This window comes from Thalassophryne amazonica, chromosome 18, assembly GCF_902500255.1.
Source record: "Thalassophryne amazonica chromosome 18, fThaAma1.1, whole genome shotgun sequence".
NCBI classification, from domain to species: Eukaryota; Metazoa; Chordata; class Actinopteri; order Batrachoidiformes; family Batrachoididae; genus Thalassophryne; species Thalassophryne amazonica.
The window spans coordinates 61566138-61588918 of NC_047120.1; the positions used below are offsets into that span (position 1 = coordinate 61566138).

General features: G+C 44.1%; 1 protein-coding gene across 1 annotated transcript in view; it reads right to left on the bottom strand.

The window, feature by feature from the left end:
- Nucleotides 1-22781, bottom strand: part of grid1b (glutamate receptor, ionotropic, delta 1b) — a 977470-nt gene that overhangs the window by 89413 nt on the left and 865276 nt on the right. The window contains exon 7 of the mRNA XM_034193125.1: nucleotides 2473-2634. Within this exon, the coding sequence (XP_034049016.1) occupies nucleotides 2473-2634 (162 nt within the window). The remainder of the gene's footprint in view (nucleotides 1-2472; nucleotides 2635-22781) is intronic.

Genomic DNA, 22781 nt, shown 5'->3' on the forward strand with positions numbered 1-22781 from the left:
GAGATTTTACAAATAAACTGTTTACACATCAACATGTATTGGTACAAAGGAAAGAGAGGAACATCGTTTCAGTTTGTAGTTTTTCATGTCGTATGTTGTTCCAAAAGCGCCGACTTATTTTACTGTCTGATAAAATATAATGAGCTGAGAGGCAGAACGAGGCGAAAAGAGGTTCAAATACAAAATAAAAGACATTAGGGTTCAAATAAACAGAATCAGCGCAAAGAAGAAATGAAATGAAAACAGACATGAATATTCACAAACAGTACTTTGTTTTCCACAAAATGTTTTTGCATTTCATTGCAGTTCTTTTGCCTTCACAAAACAAAAACTTTTACGATCATCTCCAGATACTTTTGAAAAGCATCGTCATACTTTTACATTCGCTTTGCAGTAAATCTACTTTCTTACAGTATCTATCTATCTATCTATAATATTTTTACACAACAGCGCTAAAATTTCATTAAAAATACTTTTGCATTCCACTGCAGTGCGTTTTAGATTTCTTTACAATACTTATATATTCTTTAACTTTATAAATCACTTGCAAATCTTTCAGGCATTCCTGTAAAATTCATTTGAGGGTGATTCTTAGACTACGGGCACTTATTATGTCCTTTGATCATATTGTATGAAAAACAGAAAAAAGGGGAAATTTCACACTTTTATAGTTATCTTTACAATGAAAGTGTGTTAAGAAATTTGTTCTAGTAATCTATGATGACTTTTTCACCTTTTTTCAGCATCATTATATGCAAATATTGCCGTTTTGTGCTTGTCCCACACCCAGACTTTTGATCTTTAATGATAAAAATGAATGGTAAAGAAATGTTTTTTTCTAATGTTTTAAAATATCTCTGAATAAAATATTAGTAAAATAATCAAAACATAATTGGGGTATTCAATGTCATACAACTGTTGTGATTTTTTTAAACAAAAAGTAGTTGTCCCACACTATTGCCGTAATTTCCACCACAACACTGTAATGCCCCTTTAAACAGTTTGTATGAAAGATTGTTTGGGTAGTTTCTATGGAGATAAACAGTGACATCAGAGCACATGTATATAGCGCCAAATCACAACAAACAGTTGCCCCAACGCGCTTTATATTGTAAGGCAATGGTGTGGTGGAAATTACATTTACAAGGCCAATAGTACCCGTAGTTAAAGAATCACCCTTGAATTCCATTGAAGTATTTTTTGTATTATATTTTATATTATATTTTTATATTATATTATATTATTATTATTATATTTATATTATATCTTGAAATTCACCCTTTCAGTATTTTTGTGTAATTTTGCAGAACATTTTAATTCTGTTTTGGTAAATTTTGATTCCCTCACAATACGTTAATATTCTGATGCAGCAGTTTTTACACTATTGCAATTTTCAGTCCTCACAGTACATTTGTATTCCATTGCAGTGCTTTTCAATTACCTCAAAACACTTTTTGTGTTCTGTTGCACTCTTTTTGTACACCACTAAAGTACATAGTTGTGAAGGAATTTTGAAATACTGAATATAATATACACTATTATTACACATTATTATTATTAGTAGTAGTAGTAGTAGTAATAGCAGTCACATTTATCCTTGTAACGTGGAGTTGCATCAGGAAGGGCATCCGGTGTAAAACCTGTGCCAATTCAACATGCAGGTCTTCTTCAGATCTCCTGTGTGTGACCCTGAGTGAAAACAAGGGAGCAGCCAAAGGGTCTTACTTTTTATTATTAGTTGTAGTATTACAATCCTTTATTCTTTTGGAATATTTTTTAATCCCTTAATACTTTTTCTATACGGTAGGAATACTACTGCATTACTTTTGCATTCTGCTGGAATAATTTTTTGCGGTGCCTCAGAATATTTCTACATTCTATTACAATACGTGTGGATACTTTGACAGCACGTTTTTCAAAACCATCCAGATGTGAAATGATTTAATTAAGATTTTCTCTTCAGAGGAAACCTAATAATCAACTGAAGAGAATCAGCATATGGAGGTGGTTTGTTTCAGTTTGGATTAAAAGCAAAGCAGATCTGTGCAGGTGGAAACTGTCACACAAACACAACATCAGAGGGAAGGATGGGAACGACAACATTCCACAAAACAAAAATGTTCCGGTTCAAAGAATTTGGGCTGTTTTTTTCCATTCAGTCTGCACGGTTCCCTCTGAAAGTCATTTTCCATCTCATCAGTGATGGAGAGATGAGAGGAAGAAGAACTTTAGGTCCTTCTGAGATGAGGTGGCGAGCGGTTCCCAAACCGACACACTGCAGCTGTTTATGTCAGGTTTATGACAACATAATTAACACAGATGTAAAGTTATGTATTTATACATGGGTCAGTTGCCTGATTAGTTACAATGCAGCACCCAAGGAGGTTCCGTGGTGTTGTGGATGTAGTAAAGCAGGTTAAGTAATCACCCCGAGCAAAATATGTGGAAAAAACAGAGGACAAAGTTTGTTACCTTCTGGATGGTCTCCAGCATGGACCAGCCGCCGTTCCACGGTTTGGTGGACTTCCTAATGCAGTTTAGGCTCGCCATGCTGTGCCACTTCCTGTCCTCTAACTTCCTGTAGAAGGCGTTGGCGAGCATCAGGACGCTGTCGTACAGGTAGAGGTTGGATACCTGCGGAGGCAAGCAGACACGGGAGGTCATAGGGGAGGAGCTTACAATTTTTTTTCTTATGTTTTTCTTTCTGAGTGATTTTCATTTTGGACACACAAAGTCTTGTGAATTCATGAATGAAAGTTGTGTTGTTTTCATGCAGTTCACTCGTTAGCTGTTGCTACTTAATGATCTCATTTACAGGGCTCTGAGGTTGTCATGACAACAGTGTGACTTCACGAGCCCAGATACTAACCACATATGACGTGGCTTCTCTCACACATTAGCTGCTGGTGCTACGCTAATACCACCAGCAGAGGCGTGCGCTCTCTCTCTCTCACACACACACACACACACACACACACACACACACACACACACACCCCTTGTTCAACTGTCTTTGTGGGGAGTCTCACACACACACAGCCTGTTTTGCTGTCTTTGTGGGGACTCTCACCAATGTACAGTAAAGTCTGGTTCGAAAGCCTGGTTTGAAATTGTGTGTAGGTTTCCAAAACCTGAGAAACCACATGTGGAGATTAAAAAAAATCACAGATCTAACAGTGTTGGCCGTACAGTGTCTGATGTGCAGTCACACGGTAAGGACAACAACACCACACACGAACAGATTTCACACACGAACATTCCCAGGTCAGATAGGAAATCTTGCAAAATCTCTCGAGATTAAACATGACTTCAGAGTGAAGAAATGGAGATACTTTTTGGACTATTTACAACAGAGAGAAAAAAAAACAATACAAAAAGAAAAAGAAAAGGCGTTCTTTAAAAGGAGTGGAGACAGCATGACCACCGGACTTCTAGTAAGCGATAACAGCCATTTTGATTTTATTTTCCACTCAGTGTGTCCATCAGTTTGCTTTCTGATTGGCTGCACGTCACATTCAGCAGGCTGCGTGCTTGTTTGTAGTTGGAAGACACCACACACACACACACACACACACACACACACTGCGATACCGGGACAAGACAATCCAATATGTTGAATATCCTCGATTTGCGATCGGAGCGGTCTTGACGTCCTTCCGGGCAAATCAGAGCGCTCTTAACACACCACACACGGCAGGAATATCTGATAAGATTATCTTTAGCGTCATCATGATTGTTGGGGCGTCCTTAGGATTGGTGGAAGGGGAAGATTGGGTCCGATATCGGCCTAATTATTATCACTTACTGAGGCCTTGCTGGGCAGGTAGCATAGATTTACATTGACGTTACCTCTCCATACCTGTCCACAGTAGTGGGAGGGTATTGGGTAGCGGGCGGGTATCCCAGTACCCGTCCGCTGTCCATAAAGTGATGATGTCACAGCATGCGCACAGCCCAAGAACTGTCCACAGACGATAACATGAAAAGGCGAGAATGGTGTGTTGGTCCCAATATGGATATTCCAGATGATTTTATCATGGATAGTATGACAATGAACAGCCGCCAAAGCAGCCAGCTTGATGAGGACACCGTGGCGAATTTGGAGAGCAGCGTGGTTCCAGCCAACACAACAAAAGTTAAAGTGAGCCAACTTTTTATGTCTGCGTTTGCTGGGTGTCGTGTGTTTTGAAATTACATTAAATATTGTTAATGTGATTCCACGTGTTGTGTATCTCAGTAAGTGATAATAATGCAAATAACATGCAGCTGTTGTGCGGTATGCATTTTCAGAGGCTCGACGTCCATGCCCAGGCGCCCAAAATGACCAATATTGGTCTCACTACTACTCACTACTGGCGAATATTGGTCATTTTGGGCGACTGGGCATGGACATCGAGCCTCTGAAAATGCATACCGCCTTCCAAAAGCATGTTATTGTATTATTATCTTGCCGTGTGAACCAGGCTTAAGGCAGCGGTTCCCTTGTTAAATCTCAGGCTGTCCCGTGGAGGTTTATGTGATCTCATTTTTCTCTGGGTAGATTCGTAATAACTCAAAAAGCAAAAGACGGGTTTTGACAGAGTTTATCAGAGAGGCAGATCTGTATCTTTAACACTGACAGAGCAGGAGGCTCAGCGGGAGAAGAGTTGGACTACCAACCTATAAACTCGAGATCGGTTCCAGGTGTGTGTTTCACACTACCTCAGGTTGGTCTGACTTGGCGGACCCCCAATGAGGGATAAAGATGGTGGTGATGAAACTGAGGACAAACAATTCCTAATCCACACACACTGCACTCCACAAACAGTGTTTTCTGATTATGTTTACTATTTGCAGACATTTTATAAGCAATAAAATGCGTGAGTAATTTAAATGATTGTTGGCTGCAGCTCTAGCTAACTCTAAAACCGCGTCCATAACCGTCCAAAAGGCTTTTGAAGAGATGTGAAATGTAAAACTCAAAGAGGTCCCCACAGAGATGCAGAAGTACACACGGACCCACACTGAGCACAGATGCTGTTGATGTGACAGCAGCCCGTGTGACCACATGTGATTATGTCGCCGTGTATCACCCAGGGCTGCAGAGGGCAGGGCTAACACGCTATGACATGTCAGCACACACACATGTGTCACAGCGGGGATCAGAGAGCAAATGCAGGATGACAAATGAGCATCAGTGTGTCCACAAAAGTACAGCTGACAGACGTGACGTCCACTCAGCCACCTGTTGGAGGACACGCAGACATCAACATCTCAAATTCCACACATCCGAACCAGACCACAGTTTCTTTAAAAAAATAAATAAAAGACTGCACTCATTTTTTAACCATCGAAATATCCTATTTTGGTGCTTTATGGGATGAAATATGTAAAACAAGAGCAATCCAAGATTTCTGATTGCAATCTGGATCTGGATCACCTCCAAAATTCAGTGGAGTCTTCCATGCCCTAATATCTCTCTGTAGTGCAAATTTGGTGAGAATTCGTGAAGATGTTTTGACGTAATCCTTCAAAGCCTATATAAAGAGAAATCTTGATCCAGAATCCGGATCTGGATCAGCTGCTGCACATTCTCAATCACACCACCTGTCGCTCATCTGTTCATTTGTGTCACTATTTAGCAGTGGTGGGCACAGCTAACCAAATGTTATCTCCAATAACCTGCTAATCTGCTAACTGAAAAGTTAATTTGTAGAACGGTAAACCGATGAAATTTAGTGGAAGTTACAGCTAACCGCTAACTTTTAGTACTGACTCGTGACACTGTCGGCTACTGATAAGCCAGTTTCGAGATTAAGCACCGCTGAGGCTTCTGGGTAAAATCAAAAGTAATCACAACCCCAAAAGGAACAATGAGCCAGAGCTTCTGTCTTTATGCACACTGCCCACTGCTTAAAGTTTTACTCACTATGCCAGCAAAAAAATGTTAGCAGAACTAAATTTAGTGGAAGCTAATTGGTCCACTGAATATTTTCAAAATTATCTCAACAGCTAATCCACTAACCAAAAGTTAGCTTCGCTCATTAGCGGTTAGCGGTTAGCAGAACTGTGCCCACCACTGCTATTTAGTACTGTACTGTTCCCCTTTAAGTTTTCCAGATTATTCTTTGACACCTGTGGTTAGTTTGCTATTCGTGACATCTTTGTTTTATTTGCTTTTTGTCTGATCCTGGTTGTTTGCTGTCTGTCACTGTCTGTGTTTTTGTTTGAGTTCTACATTTCTTCCTGTTGTGCTTATTTGGACTCCTTCTGTTTCTTTGACTGGACTTTTAAACTGGTAAATTACTTTTGTTCCCCCTTATATCCTGTGTGGTTACTGTCTATGTGTTTGGGTTCAGTCTGTATCTGATCACACAACAGTAAAGTAGCAGAAAAATGGAAATACTCAAGCAAAGTATTTGAATACTGTATTGTAGCCCCGCCCATTTTACAAAATAAACTTATTTGTATCATTCCGCGGTGTTGACGGTCAGACAGTGATGCATGACAACTTCAGTTCATCGGTGTTAAGACCAAATGAAAGATTTTGTTTCAACTACTGCTGGATTTGTAATGAAATATTTGGAATAATACAGATTTAGTCCTGAGAACAATTTTGTCCTCTTGAGGAGGAGCAACGACATCAGAAATATTTAAGCTTGTTAACAGATGCAGAATAAAAACTCAGCCACATGGGGTGTGCAGCCAGTACATTCTGAGTGCCGGTCCCAAGCCCGGATAAATGAGGAGGGTTGCGTCAGGAAGGGCATCCGGCGTAAAACAAGCCAACCCAGCTATGCAGACTAAGAATTGAATTTCCACACCGGATTGGTCGCAGCCCGGGTTAACAACATCCGCCACCGGTGCTATTGCCCAACAGGGTGCCGGTGGAAATTGGGCTACTGCTGGGCAAAGACGACGAAGAAGTGGAGGAGAATGTTTCCACAAACAGCGGGAGAAGAAGAAAACTAAAAGGGTGGAAATGAGAGTAGGGACTTTGAATGTTGGTAGTATGACTGGTAAAGGGAGAGAGCTGGCTGATATGATGGAGAGGAGAAAGGTAGACATATTGTGTGTGCAAGAGACCAAGTGGAAGGGAAGTAAGAGCAGGAGCATCGGCGGTGGGTACAAGTTGTTGTACCATGGTGAGGACAGGAAGAGAAATGGTGTTGGGGTCATTTTAAAGGAAGAGTATGTTAAAAGTGTGTTGGAGGTTAAGCGAGTGTCTGACAGGGTGATGAGTGTGAAGTTGGAAATTGAAGGAGTGATGATGAATATCATCAGTGCATATGCCCCACAGGTAGGTTGTGAGATGGAGAAAGAAGATTTCTGTAGTGTGTTAGATGAGGTGGTGGAGAGTGTGCCCAAGCATGAAAGAGTGGTGATAGGAGCAGACTTCAGTGGCCATGCTGGTGAAGGGAACAGAAGTGATGAGGAAGTAATGGGTAGATATGGTATCAAGGATAGGAATGGGGAAGGACAGATGGTAGTTGATTTTGCAAAAAGGATGGAAATGGCTGTGGTGAATATCTACTTTAAGAAAAGGGAGGAGCACAGGGTAACATATAAGAGTGAAGGAAGGTGCACACAGGTGGACTACATTCTTTATAGGAGGTGCAAGCTAAAAGAAATCAGAGACTGTAAGGTGGTGGCAGGAGAGAGTGTCATTAGACAGCATAGGATGGTTGTTTGTAGGATGAATTTAGAGGTAAAGAAGAAGAAGAGAGTGAGAGCTCAACAAAGGATCAGATGGTGGAAGCTGAAGGAGGAAGACTATTGTGTGAAATTTAGCGAGCAGGTGAGAAAAGCACTGGTTGGAGGGGAAGCAATTTTGGACAACTGGAAAAGTACTGCAGATGTGGTGAGGGAGACAGCTTGGACAGTACTGGGTATGACATCTGGACAGTGGAAGGAAGACAAGGAGACTTGGTGGTGGAATGAAGGGGTCCAGGAAAGCATAAGGAGAAAGAGGTTGGTGAAAAAGTTTTGGGAATGTCGTAGAGATGAAGAAAGTAGACGGGAGTACAAGGAGATGCGGTGTAAGGCGAAAAGAGAAGTGGCAAAAGCGAAGGAAAAGGCATATTGCGAGCTGTACAAAAAGTTGAATAGTAAGGAAGGAGAAAAGGACTTGTACCGATTGGCCAGACAAAGGGACAGAGCTGGAAAGGATGTGCAGCAGGTTAGGGTGGTAAAAGATGCACATGGTAATGTGCTGACAAGTGAGGAGTGTGTCCTGAGAAGGTGGAGGGAATACTTTGAAGAGCTGATGAATAAAGAAAGGCTGGATGATGTGGTGAGAGTAAATCAGGAAGTACAAGAGATTAGTTAGGAAGAAGTGAGGGCTGCTATGAAGAGGATGAAGAGTGGAGAGGCAGTTGGTCCAGATGACATTCCAGTGGAGGCATGGAAATGTCTAGGAGAGATGGCAGTAGAGTTTCTAACCAGATTGTTTAATAAAATCTTGGAAAGTGAAAGGATGCCTGAGGAGTGAAGACGAAGTGTGCTGGTTCCTATTTTCAAGAACAAGGGTGATGTGCAGAGCTGCAGTAACTACAGAGGCATAAAGCTGATCAGCCACAGCATGAAGTTATGGGAAAGAGTAGTAGAAGCTAGGCTTAGAAAACAGGTGAAGATCTGTGAGCAGCAATATGGTTTCATGTCGAGAAAGTGCACTACAGATGCAATGTTTGCTCTGAGAATACTGTTGGAGAAGTACAGAGAAGGCCAGAAAGAGTTACATTGTGTGTTTGTGGACTTAGAAAAAGCTTATGACAGGGTGCCAAGAGAAGAGTTGTGGTATTGTATGAGGAAGTCTGGAGTGGCAGAGAAGTATGTTAGGGTAGTGCAGGACATGTACAAGAATAGTGTGACAGCGGTGAGATGCGCAGTCGGAATGACAGACTCATTCAAGGTGGAGGTGGGATTACACCAAGGATCAGCTCTGAGTCCTTTCTTGTTTGCAGTGGTTATGGACAGGTTGACGGATGAGATCAGACAGGAGTCCCCATGGACTATGATGTTTGCAGATGACACTGTGATCTGTAGTGAGAGTAGAGAGCAAGTTGAGTCTAGTCTGGAGAGGTGGAGATATGCTTTGGAGAGAAGGGGAATGAAAGTCAGTAGAAGCAAGACTGAGTACATGTGTGTGAATGAGAGGGAGCCCAGTGGAATAGTGCAGTTACAAGGAGTAGAAGTGGTGAAAGTAGATGAGTTTAAATATTTGGGGTCAACTGTTCTAAGTAATGGAAAGTGTGCTAAAGAGGTGAAGAAGAGAGTGCAGGCAGGGTGGAGTGGGTGGAGAAAGGTGGCAGGAGTGATTTGCGACTGAAGAATATCAGCAAGAGTGAAGGGGAAAGTTTACAAGACAGTAGTGAGACCAGCTACGCTGTACAGCTTAGAGACGGTGGCACTGGAGGTGGTAGAGCTGAAGATGTTGAGATTCTCTTTGGGAGTAACAAGAATGGACAAGATTAGGAATGAACATATCAGAGGGACAGCTCAGGTGGGACGGTTTGGAGAAAAGGTCAGAGAGGCACGAATGAGATGGTTTGGACATGTGCAGAGGAGGGACCCAGGGTATATAGGGAGAAGGATGCTGAGAATGGAGCCACCAGGCAGGAGGAGAAGAGGGAGGCCAAAGAGGAGGTTTATGGATGTGTTGAAGGAGGACATGCAGGTGGTTGGTGTGACAGAGGAAGATACAGAGGACAGGGTGAGATGGAAATGATTGATCTGCTGTGGCGACCCCTAACGGGAACAGCCAAAAGACAAAGAAGAAGAACAGATGCAGAATAAATGTCTCCACACTGACAGCGTGTGATGAGTGGACAAGGGCGCAATTTAGAACTAGAAATTGAGAGGGACAAAGTCCAAGGCCCGCAGGGCCGAAGCCCATAGGCCAGGGGTCTAGGGGCCGTTTTAGGCCCCCAGAAGCCAACGGTTTCTAGATAAGCTCAGATGCATTCTGAGCATTCAGAACAGTAATTTTAATGTTTTGAGAAGACCACCATTTGACTTATATCTACAGTTTCAAATTGTATAAATACTTTATTCTGAGAATAGGCAGCATTGATTTTATTAACATCCTGGTGTAAATAATGTATCACTACATGTGTAGAACTCAAAAAGAATGATAGGTTGCGTTTTCATAAAAAAAAGAAAACAACTGCAATGTGGTCAAATGTATTCATAAATATGAAAGAACAGGCTCTTAATAATTATTAACTATCGCTTACTGTATTTTTTTTCTCAAGATTTGTTTTTGCATAAGTTTGAAAAAACAACAGATCATAAGTTTAGGATAAATTACTTATCATGAATTTAATTTTAGAAGTGGCACTAATGACAACACTCATACTGAACATAATTTCGCTTGCATAGACTGATTTTGGAGATCAAGCAATAATTGTAAATGGGCTTTCTGAGGTCCCAGATAGCTTTTCTGATTTCCTTTTCTAACTTTCAGAATTTAGTAAATTAGCATATGGTTCATTGATACTTATGTGTAGACACTAGTCCCTAGAGGCAACTATTTTTGGTTTCAAATCTGGGCAAATGCAGTCCCAGAAAATTCAGAATGTGACAAACAAGAAACAGGTGCTGTAAACAAGTCAATGCTGCTAAAAATACAAACTTGCAGAAACAAAGATACTATTCTGACATGGTTTTGCACATAAGACTGACATGGTTTGCACATAAGACTGGCATAGCATGTTTCAAGTACAGACATATATGCCAGAAGGTGGGGGGGGGGGGGGGACATACCATATTCTGTCCCCCCTGGTTGAAAAGGTGGGGGGAGACATGTCCCCCCTATCCCCCACCAAATTGCGCCCATGTGAGTGGACACCATCAGGAAGCCGGATGGAGCATCCAAAAAACTAACAAAAACAAAAAAAAAAACCTATCCCCCTTAGTGTGTATTATGGAGATGGATGACCTCCTCGTAACCTCCTCCCTCAAGACCAGCGAGGAGGAAGAAGGTTCAACACAGATCAACGAGGCCAAGAGCAAGAGAGGAAAAATGACTGGAGAAGAAAGACAGCAAAGAAAAACAATATTCTATTTTATTAGAGAGGATGGAGGGATGTGGACACAGAAAAAAGAAAGTGACAAGAGAAGGAGATTAGGACGAAAAAAAAAGATCAACTCGTATGAATGGAAGGAAAAAAAAATCAAAATCTGAAAAAGGAGGCGAATGTGAAGAAGGAAAAGAATAATAAAAAGAACATGTCAGAGGAAGAGAAAAGAAACGGGCAGGAAAAATGAGACAAGAAAAATGAAAAAGAATGTACGGGGAAAAAAAGACGAGAAACAAAATGTAATGACCAAAAAAGAAATAGGAGCCAAAATATGAAGAAATATGAAAAAAAATGACAGTGATGAAAAACAAGAAAAAACAGGAAGAGAATGAAAAGCAAATAATGACAGAATGAGATTGATAAGAAGGAGCATAAAAGGAGAGAGTGAGGAAGAAGGACAAAGAATGAGAAGAGAAAGGAGGCGAGTCACTGTGAAGGATTCTGTGAATGAATATGTCGTATATTTATTTATTCTCATTCCGTCCATCCTCTTCACGCGTGGTGAGAACGAATTCAACAGTCAAGCCAGAGGATGTAAAATACGCTGAGCTGCTCTCTTCATGGAAACACGCTGGACGACGACTTCCAACTCAAAAGATCTGAACTGAAAACCAACAAATACAAAAACAACAAACTAATCCGGCTTTTCTTTTCCTGCTGTGTTTTAACACAATCCACCTGCAGGTGTTGGTATTAATTGTGGGGACATATTTCTATACTTGTGGGGACCTTCATTGACATCTACATTGCCAGTTTGAAGATTAAACGAAAACTTAAATCTACATGTAGCTTTCAAATGATTAAGATAAATTAATACAAAACAACAAGGAGTAAGAAGAAGAGATGGAAGGAAAAGAAAAGAAAGAAAACAAGTAAAACTTGAAGATGAAGAAAAAGTTGAGAAGAAAATAAAAAAGCAAAAAACAAAACAAAAAAAAGGGAGGAGATGAAAAACAAAAACTCAACGAATATAACAGAATGCAGGGACGGGAACTATGAATGAGAAAACAAACAAAGAATGAGAGGTTTCAAGTAGGAGGTAAACGTAAATGAGAAACGTTAAAGCGTGTCAATGTGTGGGAGTTTGTTGTTTTAAAGAAAATGTCAAAAGAGGACGAGAAGACACCATTTGTCAGTGTGAATTCCAGTAATTGTTTTTGCTGTCTAAATGTCAAACACACATCTGATGTGAGTGTACATGCGAACCTGTGTGTGTGTGTGTGTGTGTGTGTACTTTAAATTGTGTACGGCATCAGCTGCCATGACCCAAGCCTTCCAGTTTTGTGATGTCAAGATGGCAGCACAGAGTAAGCATCATTTTGGACTCCTGTTCTTCCTTCTCTTTTCTCGGCCAAACAAAAGTTCCATCATAAACATGTTGTGTGGGCCGCTGAAGAAGAGGTACTGCTGGCCCACCATTCAGAGGGCGCCCTACCTGGAGTGCGGGCTTCAGGCACGAGAGGGCGCTGCCGCCTCACAGGACAGCCGAGAGTGACAGCTGTCACTCATTAACTCCTGACAGCTGTCACCAATCATCAACTCATCAACCACTCCATATAAGCTGGAAGACATCTCCAACCCGCTGCCGAGATATCGTTTGCCTTTGGAGGTATATTCTCAGCCGTATTCAGTAGGTGCTACTGTTACTCGTTATTGTGTTCCTGTTTTGGAGGTGGAGGTGTCTTACCCACCATTAAGGAACTGTTGCTACTTGTATTTGCTGGGTGTACACACACCCACACATAACTGTTTCTGCTTCCTGCCAGCAGTACCAGATCCGACAGCCGGAGACGGTGGCCACCTGGGGACTCGGAACTTGGCAGCTCCAGTATTCTCCGGGTTCGGTGGCAGTGGAAATCATGTTGGATCCGGCTCTTCTCTGGACGGACGTCTTCTATCCTCGAGCCTGCCCACACGTCACCTTAGTACATTTGACTCTGTCCAAATTCTGTACTTGTCTGTATTTCGTTGTGCATGCTTCACAACAGTAAAGTGTTGTATTTTTGGCTCATCTATTGTCCGTTCATTTACGCCTCCTGTTGTGGGTCCGTGTCACTACACTTTCACAACAGGATATCTCGGCCAACGTCATGGATCCCGAGGGGCATCAACCATCTGTTGGACAGCCAATGGAAGAGCAGGATGCACAGGCATCTGCAGGGGGTGTGATCGGTGAGTTGCAGCAAATCCTCTTCGCCTTTACTGCTCGGTTGGATTTAATGACCGAGCAAAATGTCATCCTCAACCGTAGGATGGAGGCTCTCACTGCGCAGGTGGAAGCGCGCACTCAGGGCACGGCTGCAGCTTCTCCTCCTGTTGACTCGGTGCCGAATATAGACATTCCACTGGTCGTCCAACGAACCCCCCCACCATCCCCTGAAGCTTACTTAAGTCCCCCGGAGCCGGACAGAGATGTGCGCTGACTTCTTAATGCGGGGAGTGCTTTTTCTGTGGCTCAAATGAGCATCAGCAGATAGACTGCCCCAAACGGTTAAACACAAAATGCCCGCCCTTAAAGACTGGGTTAAGGGTGGGTCCAGACATTCACGTGGGACGTACACGTATTTCCACACGTCTCCCAGTCACAACCCTTCAAGCCCCAGCACTGGTGGACACGGGGTCAGAAGGGAATCTGCTGGACAGCAGATGGGCAAGGGAGGTAGGGGTCCCTCTGGTGGCACTTCCTTCACCTTTGAAGGTACGGGCACTAGATGGCACCCTTCTCCCTTTAATCACACACAAGACACAACCAGTAGTTCTGGTGGTGTCTGGGAATCATCGGGAAGAGATAGAGTTTTATGTGACTCCTTCTACTTCCCGCGTGATTTTGGGCTTCCCGTGGATGGTAAAACACAATCCCCGGATTGACTGGCCGTCTGGGGTTGTGGCTCAGTGGAGCGAAACCTGCCACCGGGAGTGTTTAGGATCCTCGGTTCCTCCCGGTTTAAGTGCTAGTGAGGAGGTGTTAGTTCCCCCCAATCTGACGGCGGTGCCGGTTCAGTACCACGATCTTGCTGATGTCTTCAGCAAAGATCTGGCTCTCACCCTTTCCCCCCACCGTCCATACGATTGTGCCATTGATTTGATACCGGGAGTTGAGTACCCGTCCAGCAGGCTGTACAACCTCTCACGTCCGGAGCACGAATCAATGGAGACCTACATCCGGGAATCATTAACTGCCGGGCTAATCCGGAACTCCACCTCCCGATGGGTGCTGGTTTCTTTTTTGTGGGCAAGAAAGACGGCGGACTCCGTCCATGCATTGATTACAGAGGGCTGAACAAGATCACGGTTCGCAACCGATACCCGTTACCTCTGTTGGATTCAATGTTCATGTTGCATGGAGCCCAAATTTTCACAAAACTTGATCTTAGGAATGCGTACCACCTGGTTCGGATCCGGAAGGGAGACGAGTGGAAGATGGCATTTAACACCCCGTTAGGTCACTTTGAGTACCTGGTCATGCTGTTCGGCCTCATTAACGCCCTCGTAACGTTCCAAGCTTTGGTAAATGACGTCTTGCGGGACTTCCTGCATCGATTTGTCTTCATATATCTGGATGATATACTCATCTTCTCCCCGGACCCTGAGACTCATGTTACGCATGTACGTCAGGTCCTGCAGCGGTTGTTGGAGAACCGGCTGTTTGTGAAGGGCGAGAAGTGCGAGTTCCACCGTACTTCTTTGTCCTTCCTGGGGTTTATTATCTCCTCCAACTCCGTCGCCCCTGATCCGGCCAAGGTTGCGGCGGTGAGAGACTGGCCCCAACCGACAAGCCGTAGGAAACTACAACAGTTCCTCGGTTTTGCAAATTTTTACCGGAGGTTCATTAAGGGCTACAGTCAGGTAGTTAGCCCCCTGACAGCCCTGACCTCCCCAAAAGTCCCCTTCACCTGGTCGGATCGGTGCAAAGCCGCGTTTAGGGAGTTGAAACGTCGGTTCTCGACTGCACCAGTTCTGGTGCAGCCCGATCCTTGCCGCCAGTTTGTGGTTGAAGTGGACGCCTCTGACTCAGGGATAAGAACCGTGCTGTCCCAGAGCGGGGAGTCCGACAAGGTCCTCCACCCTTGTGCCTATTTTTCTTGCAGGTTGACCCCGGCAGAGCGGAACTATGACGTGGGCAATTGGGAACTTCTTGCGGTGAAGGAGGCTCTTGAGGAGTGGAGACATCTGTTGGAGGGAGCTTCGGAGCCGTTCACGGTTTTCACGGACCATTGGAACCTGGAGTATATCAGGACCGCCAAGCGGCTGAACCCAAGGCAAGCTCGCTGGTCACTGTTCTTTGGGCGTTTTGACTTCTGGATCACCTATCGCCCCGGGACCAAGAATCAGAGGTCGGAAGCCTTGTCCCGGGTACATGAAGACGAAGTCAAAACAGAGCTGTCGGATCCACCGGAATCCATCATTCCTGAGTCCACTATCGTGGCCACCCTCACCTGGGACGTGGAGAAGACCGTCCGGGAGGCCCTGGCACGAAGCCCGGACCCAGGCACAGGTCCGAAGCACCGCTTATATGTCCCACCAGAGGCCAGAGCTGCAGTTCTGGACTTCTGTCACAGTTCCAAGCTCTCCTGTCACCCAGGGGTGCGAAGAACCGTGGCAGTGATCCGGCAGCGCTTCTGGTGGGCGTCTATGGAAGCCGACATGACCACAGACGAACGGACAGGCAGAGCGGGCCAACCAGGAACTGGAACAGGTCCTCCGCTGTGTTACATCTGCGCACCCAACGGCCTGGAGCAACCACCTGGCCTGGATCGAGTACGCACATAACAGCCAGGTGTCCTCTGCCACCGGCCTCTCCCCATTTGAGGTGTGTTTGGGGTACCAGCCCCCATTGTTTCCCGTGGTTGAGGAAGAGGTCGGTGTGCCCTCAGTCCAGGCCCACCTACGCAGATGCCGTCGGGTGTGGCATACCGCCCGTTCTGCCTTGTTGAAGGCCCGGATGAGGGCTAAGGCCCATGCAGACCCCCGGCGTTCCCCAGCCCCTGCATACCAGCCCGGGCAGGAGGTGTGGTTATCCACGAAGGATATTCCTCTCCAAGTGGACTCCCCAAAACTGAAGGACAGGTACATAGGCCCCTTCACAATCTTCAAAGTCCTCAGTCCGGCCGCAGTGAAGCTCCGGCTCCCAGCTTCACTGCGGATCCACCCCGTGTTTCATGTTTCCAGGATCAAACCGCACCACACCTCACCCCTCTGTGCTCCGGGACCGGCGCCGCCTCCTGCCCGGATCATCGACGGGGAGCCCACATGGACAGTCCGCCGGCTCCTGGACGTCCGTCGTATGGGCCGGGGGTTCCAGTATTTGTTGGACTGGGAGGGGTACGGACCCGAAGAACGCTCCTGGGTGAAGAGGAGCTTCATCCTGGACCCGGCCCACCTGGTCGACTTCTACAACTGACACCCCGACAAGCCTGGTCGGGCGCCAGGAGGCGCCCGTTGAGGGGGGGGGGTCCTGTTGTGTGGGCTGCTGAAGAGGATGTACTGCTGGCCCACCATTCAGAGGGCGCCCTGCCTGGAGTGCGGGCTTCAGGCACGAGAGGGTACTGCCGCCTCACAGGACAGCCGAGAGTGACAGCTGTCACTCATTAACTCCTGACAGCTGTCACCAATCATCAACTCATCAACCACTCCATATAAGCTGGAAGACATCTCCACCCCGCTGCCGAGATATCGTTTGCCTTTGGAGGTATATTCTCAGCCGTATTCAGTAGGTGCTACTGTTACTCGTTATTGTGTTCCTGTTTTGGAGGTGGAGGTGTCTTACTCACCATTAAGGAACTGTCGCTACTTGTATTTGCTGGGTGTACACATACCCACACATAACTGTTTCTGCTTCCTGCCAGCAGCACCAGATCCGACAGCCGGAGACGGTGGCCACCTGGGGACTTGGAACTTGGCAACTCCAGTATTCTTCGGGTTTGGTGGCAGTGGAAATCGTGTGGGATCTGGCTCTTCTCTGGACAGACGTCTTCTATCCTAGAGCCTGCCCACACGTCACCTTAGTACATTTGACTCTGTCCAAATTCTGTACTTGTCTGTATTTCATTGTGCAGGCTTCACAACAGTAAAGTGTTGTATTTTTGGTTCATCTATTGTCCGTTCATTTACGCCCCCTGTTGTGGGTCCGTGTCACTACACTTTCACAACACATATGAACAGAATTACAGCTGTGTGCAGAAGGTTTAAATACACTTTTTCTTCTTTTCTTCATTTTTTGGTTGGTGTTGACTACACTCATGTAACCATCAAAAAGCTTCTGGCAGAATCCTGGTAAGATATAAAGTCTTCTTGGCAGAAACTATTTCCTGTCCAGATATTTTCAACAGGGTTGAGGTCAGAAGAAGAGAAGGGTGTTCCAGAAGCTTAATGTTTAACCTCATTTTTCGACAACCTGTTGGAACACCCAACTGTGTCCACGTTGCAATGGTCTAACTGATGGTTTGACCTTCTGCTGAAGAATTCTGAGGTACTCCATTAATATTCCATCCATTTTGTGAAGACACCCCAGTCCCGATGGCAGCAAAACCCCAGTCCCAGAGCATGATGGTGCCACCATCATGCTCTTGGGGTTGACGGTCTCACTTTTGGTCTTCTAAACACACCTCCAGCCAGTGTGACCAAACCATTTATTCTTTGTCTCACGACCATAATGCCTTCCTCCAGATGTTTTTCTTTTATCATGTGATGTCTGCAAAATTTATTCCAGCTTCAAGATGTTGATTTTGGAGCAGGAGCTTACTTCCTGGATCTCAGTACATGATGTAAAACTGGGTTGACTGTAGAATGTGACACTAGTGTTCCAGGAGCTTCCAGTTCATGGCAGACGTAGACCTTGGTGGTTCCTGGGTGGTTGTTGATGACCATCTAATCCAGTTTCCTCTCAGCTGAGGCTTCATGCAGACCTTGGTAAAGTAGCTCCACCAATCAATAACTTGCATTTATGTACAGCTGAGTGAATAAATGGTCTTGGATTCTGCAGGTGTTTAGAAGTAATTCCCATAGACATTCATGACTTATGTAAGTCTACGATCCTCTTTGTTAGATCTGCAATGAGGTTCTTGGACTTTCCCATCATAGTTGGTCAATCCATTCACTGACATCAGGATTCTCAATTGTCAGAAATTAGTTTGGTTAAAATTCTAACCATAAGTTAAAACTCTATGCCTCTGGATGACTTAGGTGCTATTGCCAGCGTATTAGTATGGGGTCAAAAGAAATGAGGTTTTTTTTTTATTTTCTATGACCAGTTCTCCTTTGCCTGCAGAGGATAGAGCAGTTTATTCTTGAACCAGCTCTTCTCTGTTTGTAGAGGATAAAAATGCGCATCTACTACAAAAAAAAACTATGCCTGCAAAAGTGTTAGCGGTCTAAAAATTATCGGACCAAAACTTATCAGAAGATAATTGGTCCGATGATGGTTTTCAAAGTTATCTGAAAAGCTAATCTGATAATGAAAACATTATCTCCGATAATTAGCGGTTAGCGGATTAGTGGAACTGTGCCCACCACTGTACACATCACAGCGTGTGCTGTTACTTAACATAAGTGTTTTTAAATTCCAAAAATAAGCAAGATGGACAAAATAAATAATGTGATGGATGTGATCATACTGGATGATATGTGAAGCATTTTGAAAACATAAGATGGACACAGATGAAGAACTGGAACCCCACATCTTATGGCGTGTACTACAAGGACTTTTAAATTCCAAAAATAAGTAAGATGGGCAAAGAAACATATACTCAACAAAAATATAAACGCAACACTTTTGGTTTTGCTCCCATTTTGTATGAGATGAACTCAAAGATCTAAAACTTTTTCCACATACACAATATCACCATTTCCCTCAAATATTGTTCACAAACTAGTCTAAATCTGTGATAGTGAGCACTTCACCTTTGCTGAGATAATCCATCCCACCTCACAGGTGTGCCATACCAAGATGCTGATTAGACACCATGATTAGTGCACAGCTGTGCCTTAGACTGCCCACAATAAAAGGCCACTCTGAAAGGTGCAGTTTTATCACACAGCACAATGCCACAGATGTCGCAAGATTTGAGGGAGCGTGCAATTGGTATGCTGACAGCAGGAATGTCAACCAGAGCTGTTGCTCGTGTATTGAATGTTCATGTCTCTACCATAAGCCGTCTCCAAAGGTGTTTCAGAGAATTTGGCAGTACATCCAACCAGCCTCACAACCGCAGACCACGTGTAACCACACCAGCCCAGGACCTCCACATCCAGCATGTTCACCTCCAAGATCGTCTGAGACCAGCCACTCGGACAGCTGCTGGAACAATCGGTTTGCATAACCAAAGAATTTCTGCACAAACTGTCAGAAACCGTCTCAGGGAAGCTCATCTGCATGCTCGTCGTCCTCATCGGGGTCTCAACCTGACTCCAGTTCGTTGTTGTATCCGACTTGAGTGGGCAAATGCTCACATTCGCTGGCGTTTGGCACGTTGGAGAGGTGTTCGCTTCACGGATGATGCAAAGGAGATGTGTTGCACTACATGAGGCAAATGGTGGTCACACCAGATACTGACTGGTATCCCCCCCCAATAAAACAAAACTGCACCTTTCAGAGTGGCCTTTTATTGTGGGCAGTCTAAGGCACACCTGTGCACTAATCATGGTGTCTAATCAGCATCTTGGCATGGCACACCTGTGAGGTGGGATGGATTATCTCAGCAAAGGAGAAGTGCTCACTATCACAGATTTAGACTGGTTTGTGAACAATATTTGAGGGAAATGGTGATATTGTGTATGTGGAAAAAGTTTTAGATCTTTGAGTTCATCTCATACAAAATGGGAACAAAACCAAAAGAGTTGCGTTTATATTTTTGCTGAGTGTAAGTTGGACAAATGTGTTCTTTGACAAATATGTTATTTGATGCAGATGAGCAGAGTGCTGACCCAAAGTGTTGGAAATGTAAAAGTGTGAATCTGTTAGATTTTTTTTTCCCATCAGCTCTTTAATTTGTGATATTTCTGCATGTAGTTGTAGTGTACTTTTATAATTGGAGTTTATTTTGTTTCGTGCATTGATTCCTGGGAAAGCCCAACATAAATCAATATGATTACTGTTGTTAATAATGAAGTCTTGATTTTTCAGTGTGAAATTCACAAGACCTTCAGAAGTAGTAAAACAAATAAACAAACAAACAAAAACCCCCAAACAAACTGACTTATATGTTTTGAAGGTGGGAAGAAACCAGGGTACACAAGGAGACCACACAGGTGGGTTTGAACCCAGAACCTTCTTGCTGTGAAGCATGAGAAGTGCCCCACTGTGCTGCCAAAAACAGCATCACGTACGAACATACGTCTGAAATGTTACAGAAATGAAAAGACGCTGCTTCGCCTTCGGTGGTTGTCAATTCATCAAAATGATGTTGAGGCAGGAAAATTGGCCACAACGTTACCTTTTCACGTGACATTAAGAGAACTTCAGGGTGTAGTTTTGTCACAGTTATTATAGCTTTATTTATCAGAACCTTTCTCTAATTTTACTGCAACATTCCAGGGACATTTGTCAAGTTTGTCAAGGCTCTTGCTTGCCTCTACTGGTTGTTGGCTCTTACAGCGGTATTGTATCACTTCCTGTTCCGGAGCACAGCGGTGTTTTTCTGTATCTGTTAGCTGTTTAATCTGTGCAGTTAGATTGATCTAGTTAACTAGATAACGATTTGTTTCACAGTGTAATCTTCACGTGCCTTAACTAAAGCACTCCCTCTGCTGAATCACCTCTAAATTATTTACACATTATTCACTTTGTGTGTTTTTAGGAATCCGCTAGCTTAGCGCAGCTACTAGCTCTTAGCCGGTTTAGCATGGCGGCTTCTCCTGTCTCTCCCGCACTTTTCTGCTCTGGGTGTGAGTAATAAGTGTAGCTTATTCGTAGCTTTGGAGGCCAGGCTGGGCGAATTGGAGACTCGGCTCCGCACCGTGGAAAATTCTACAGCTAGCCAGGCCTCTGTAGTCGGTGCGGACCAAGGTAGCTTAGCCGCTGTTAGTTCCCTTCCAGCAGATCCCAAGCAGCCGGGAAAGCAGGCCGACTGGGTGACTGTGAGGAGGAAGCGTAGCCCTAAACAGAAGCCCCGTGTACACCGCCAACCCGTTCACATTTCTAACCGTTTTTCCCCACTTGGCGACACACCCACCGAGGATCAAACTCTGGTTATTGGCGACTCTGTTTTGAGAAATGTGAAGTTAGCGACACCAGCAACCATAGTCAATTGTCTTCCGGGGGCCAGAGCAGGCGACATTGAAGGAAATTTGAAACTGCTGGCTAAGGCTAAGCGTAAATTTGGTAAGATTGTAATTCACGTCGGCAGTAATCACACCCGGTTACGCCAATCGGAGGTCACTAAAATTAACATTGAATCGGTGTGTAACTTTGCAAAAACAATGTCAGACTCTGTAGTTTTCTCTGGGCCCCTCCCCAATCGGACCGGGAGTGACATGTTTAGCCGCATGTTCTCGTTGAATTGCTGGCTGTGTGTGTGGTGTCCAAAAAATGAGGTGGGCTTCATAGTTAATTGGCAAAGCTTCTGGGGAAAACCTGGTCTTGTTAGGAGAGACGGCATCCATCCCACTTTGGATGGAGCAGCTCTCATTTCTAGAAATCTGGCCAATTTTCTTAAATCCTCCAAACCATGACTATCCAGGGTTGGGACCAGGAAGCAGAGTTGTAGTCTTACACACCTCTCTGCAGCTTCTCTCCCCCTGCCATCCCCTCATTACCCCATCCCAGTAGAGACGGTGCCTGTTCCCAGACCACCAATAAAAATCTATTTAAGCATAAAAATTCAAAAAGAAAAAATAATATAGCACCTTCAACTGCACCACAGACTAAAACAGTTAAACGTGGTCTATTAAACATTAGGTCTCTCTCTTCTAAGTCCCTGTTAGTATAATGATATAATGATATAATAATTGATCAACATATTGATTTATTCTGCCTTACAGAAACCTGGTTACAGCAGGATGAATATGTTAGTTTAAATGAGTCAACACCCCCGAGTCACACTAACTGCCAGAGTGCTCGTAGCACGGGCCGAGGCGGAGGATTAGCAGCAATCTTCCATTCCAGCTTATTAATTAATCAAAAACCCAGACAGAGCTTTAATTCATTTGAAAGCTTGACTCTTAGTCTTGTCCATCCAAATTGGAAGTCCCAAAAACTAGTTTTATTTGTTGTTATCTATCGTCCACCTGGTCGTTACTGTGAGTTTCTCTGTGAATTTTCAGACCTTTTGTCTGACTTAGTGCTTAGCTCAGATAAGATAATTATAGTGGGCCATTTTAACATCCACACAGATGCTGAGAATGACAGCCTCAACACTGCATTTAATCTATTATTAGACTCAATTGGCTTTGCTCAAAATGTAAATGAGTCCACCCACCACTTTAATCATATCTTAGATCTTGTTCTGACTTATGGTATGGAAATTGAAGACTTAACAGTATTCCCTGAAAACTCCCTTCTGTCTGATCATTTCTTAATAACATTTATATTTACTTTGATGGACTACCCAGCAGTGGGGAATAAGTTTCATTACACTAGAAGTCTTTCAGAAAGCGCTGTAACTAGATTTAAGGATATGATTCCTTTTTTATGTTCTCTAATGCCATATAAAAACACAGTGCAGAGTAGCTACCTAAACTCTGTAAGTGAGATAGAGTATCTCGTCAATAGTTTTACATCCTCTT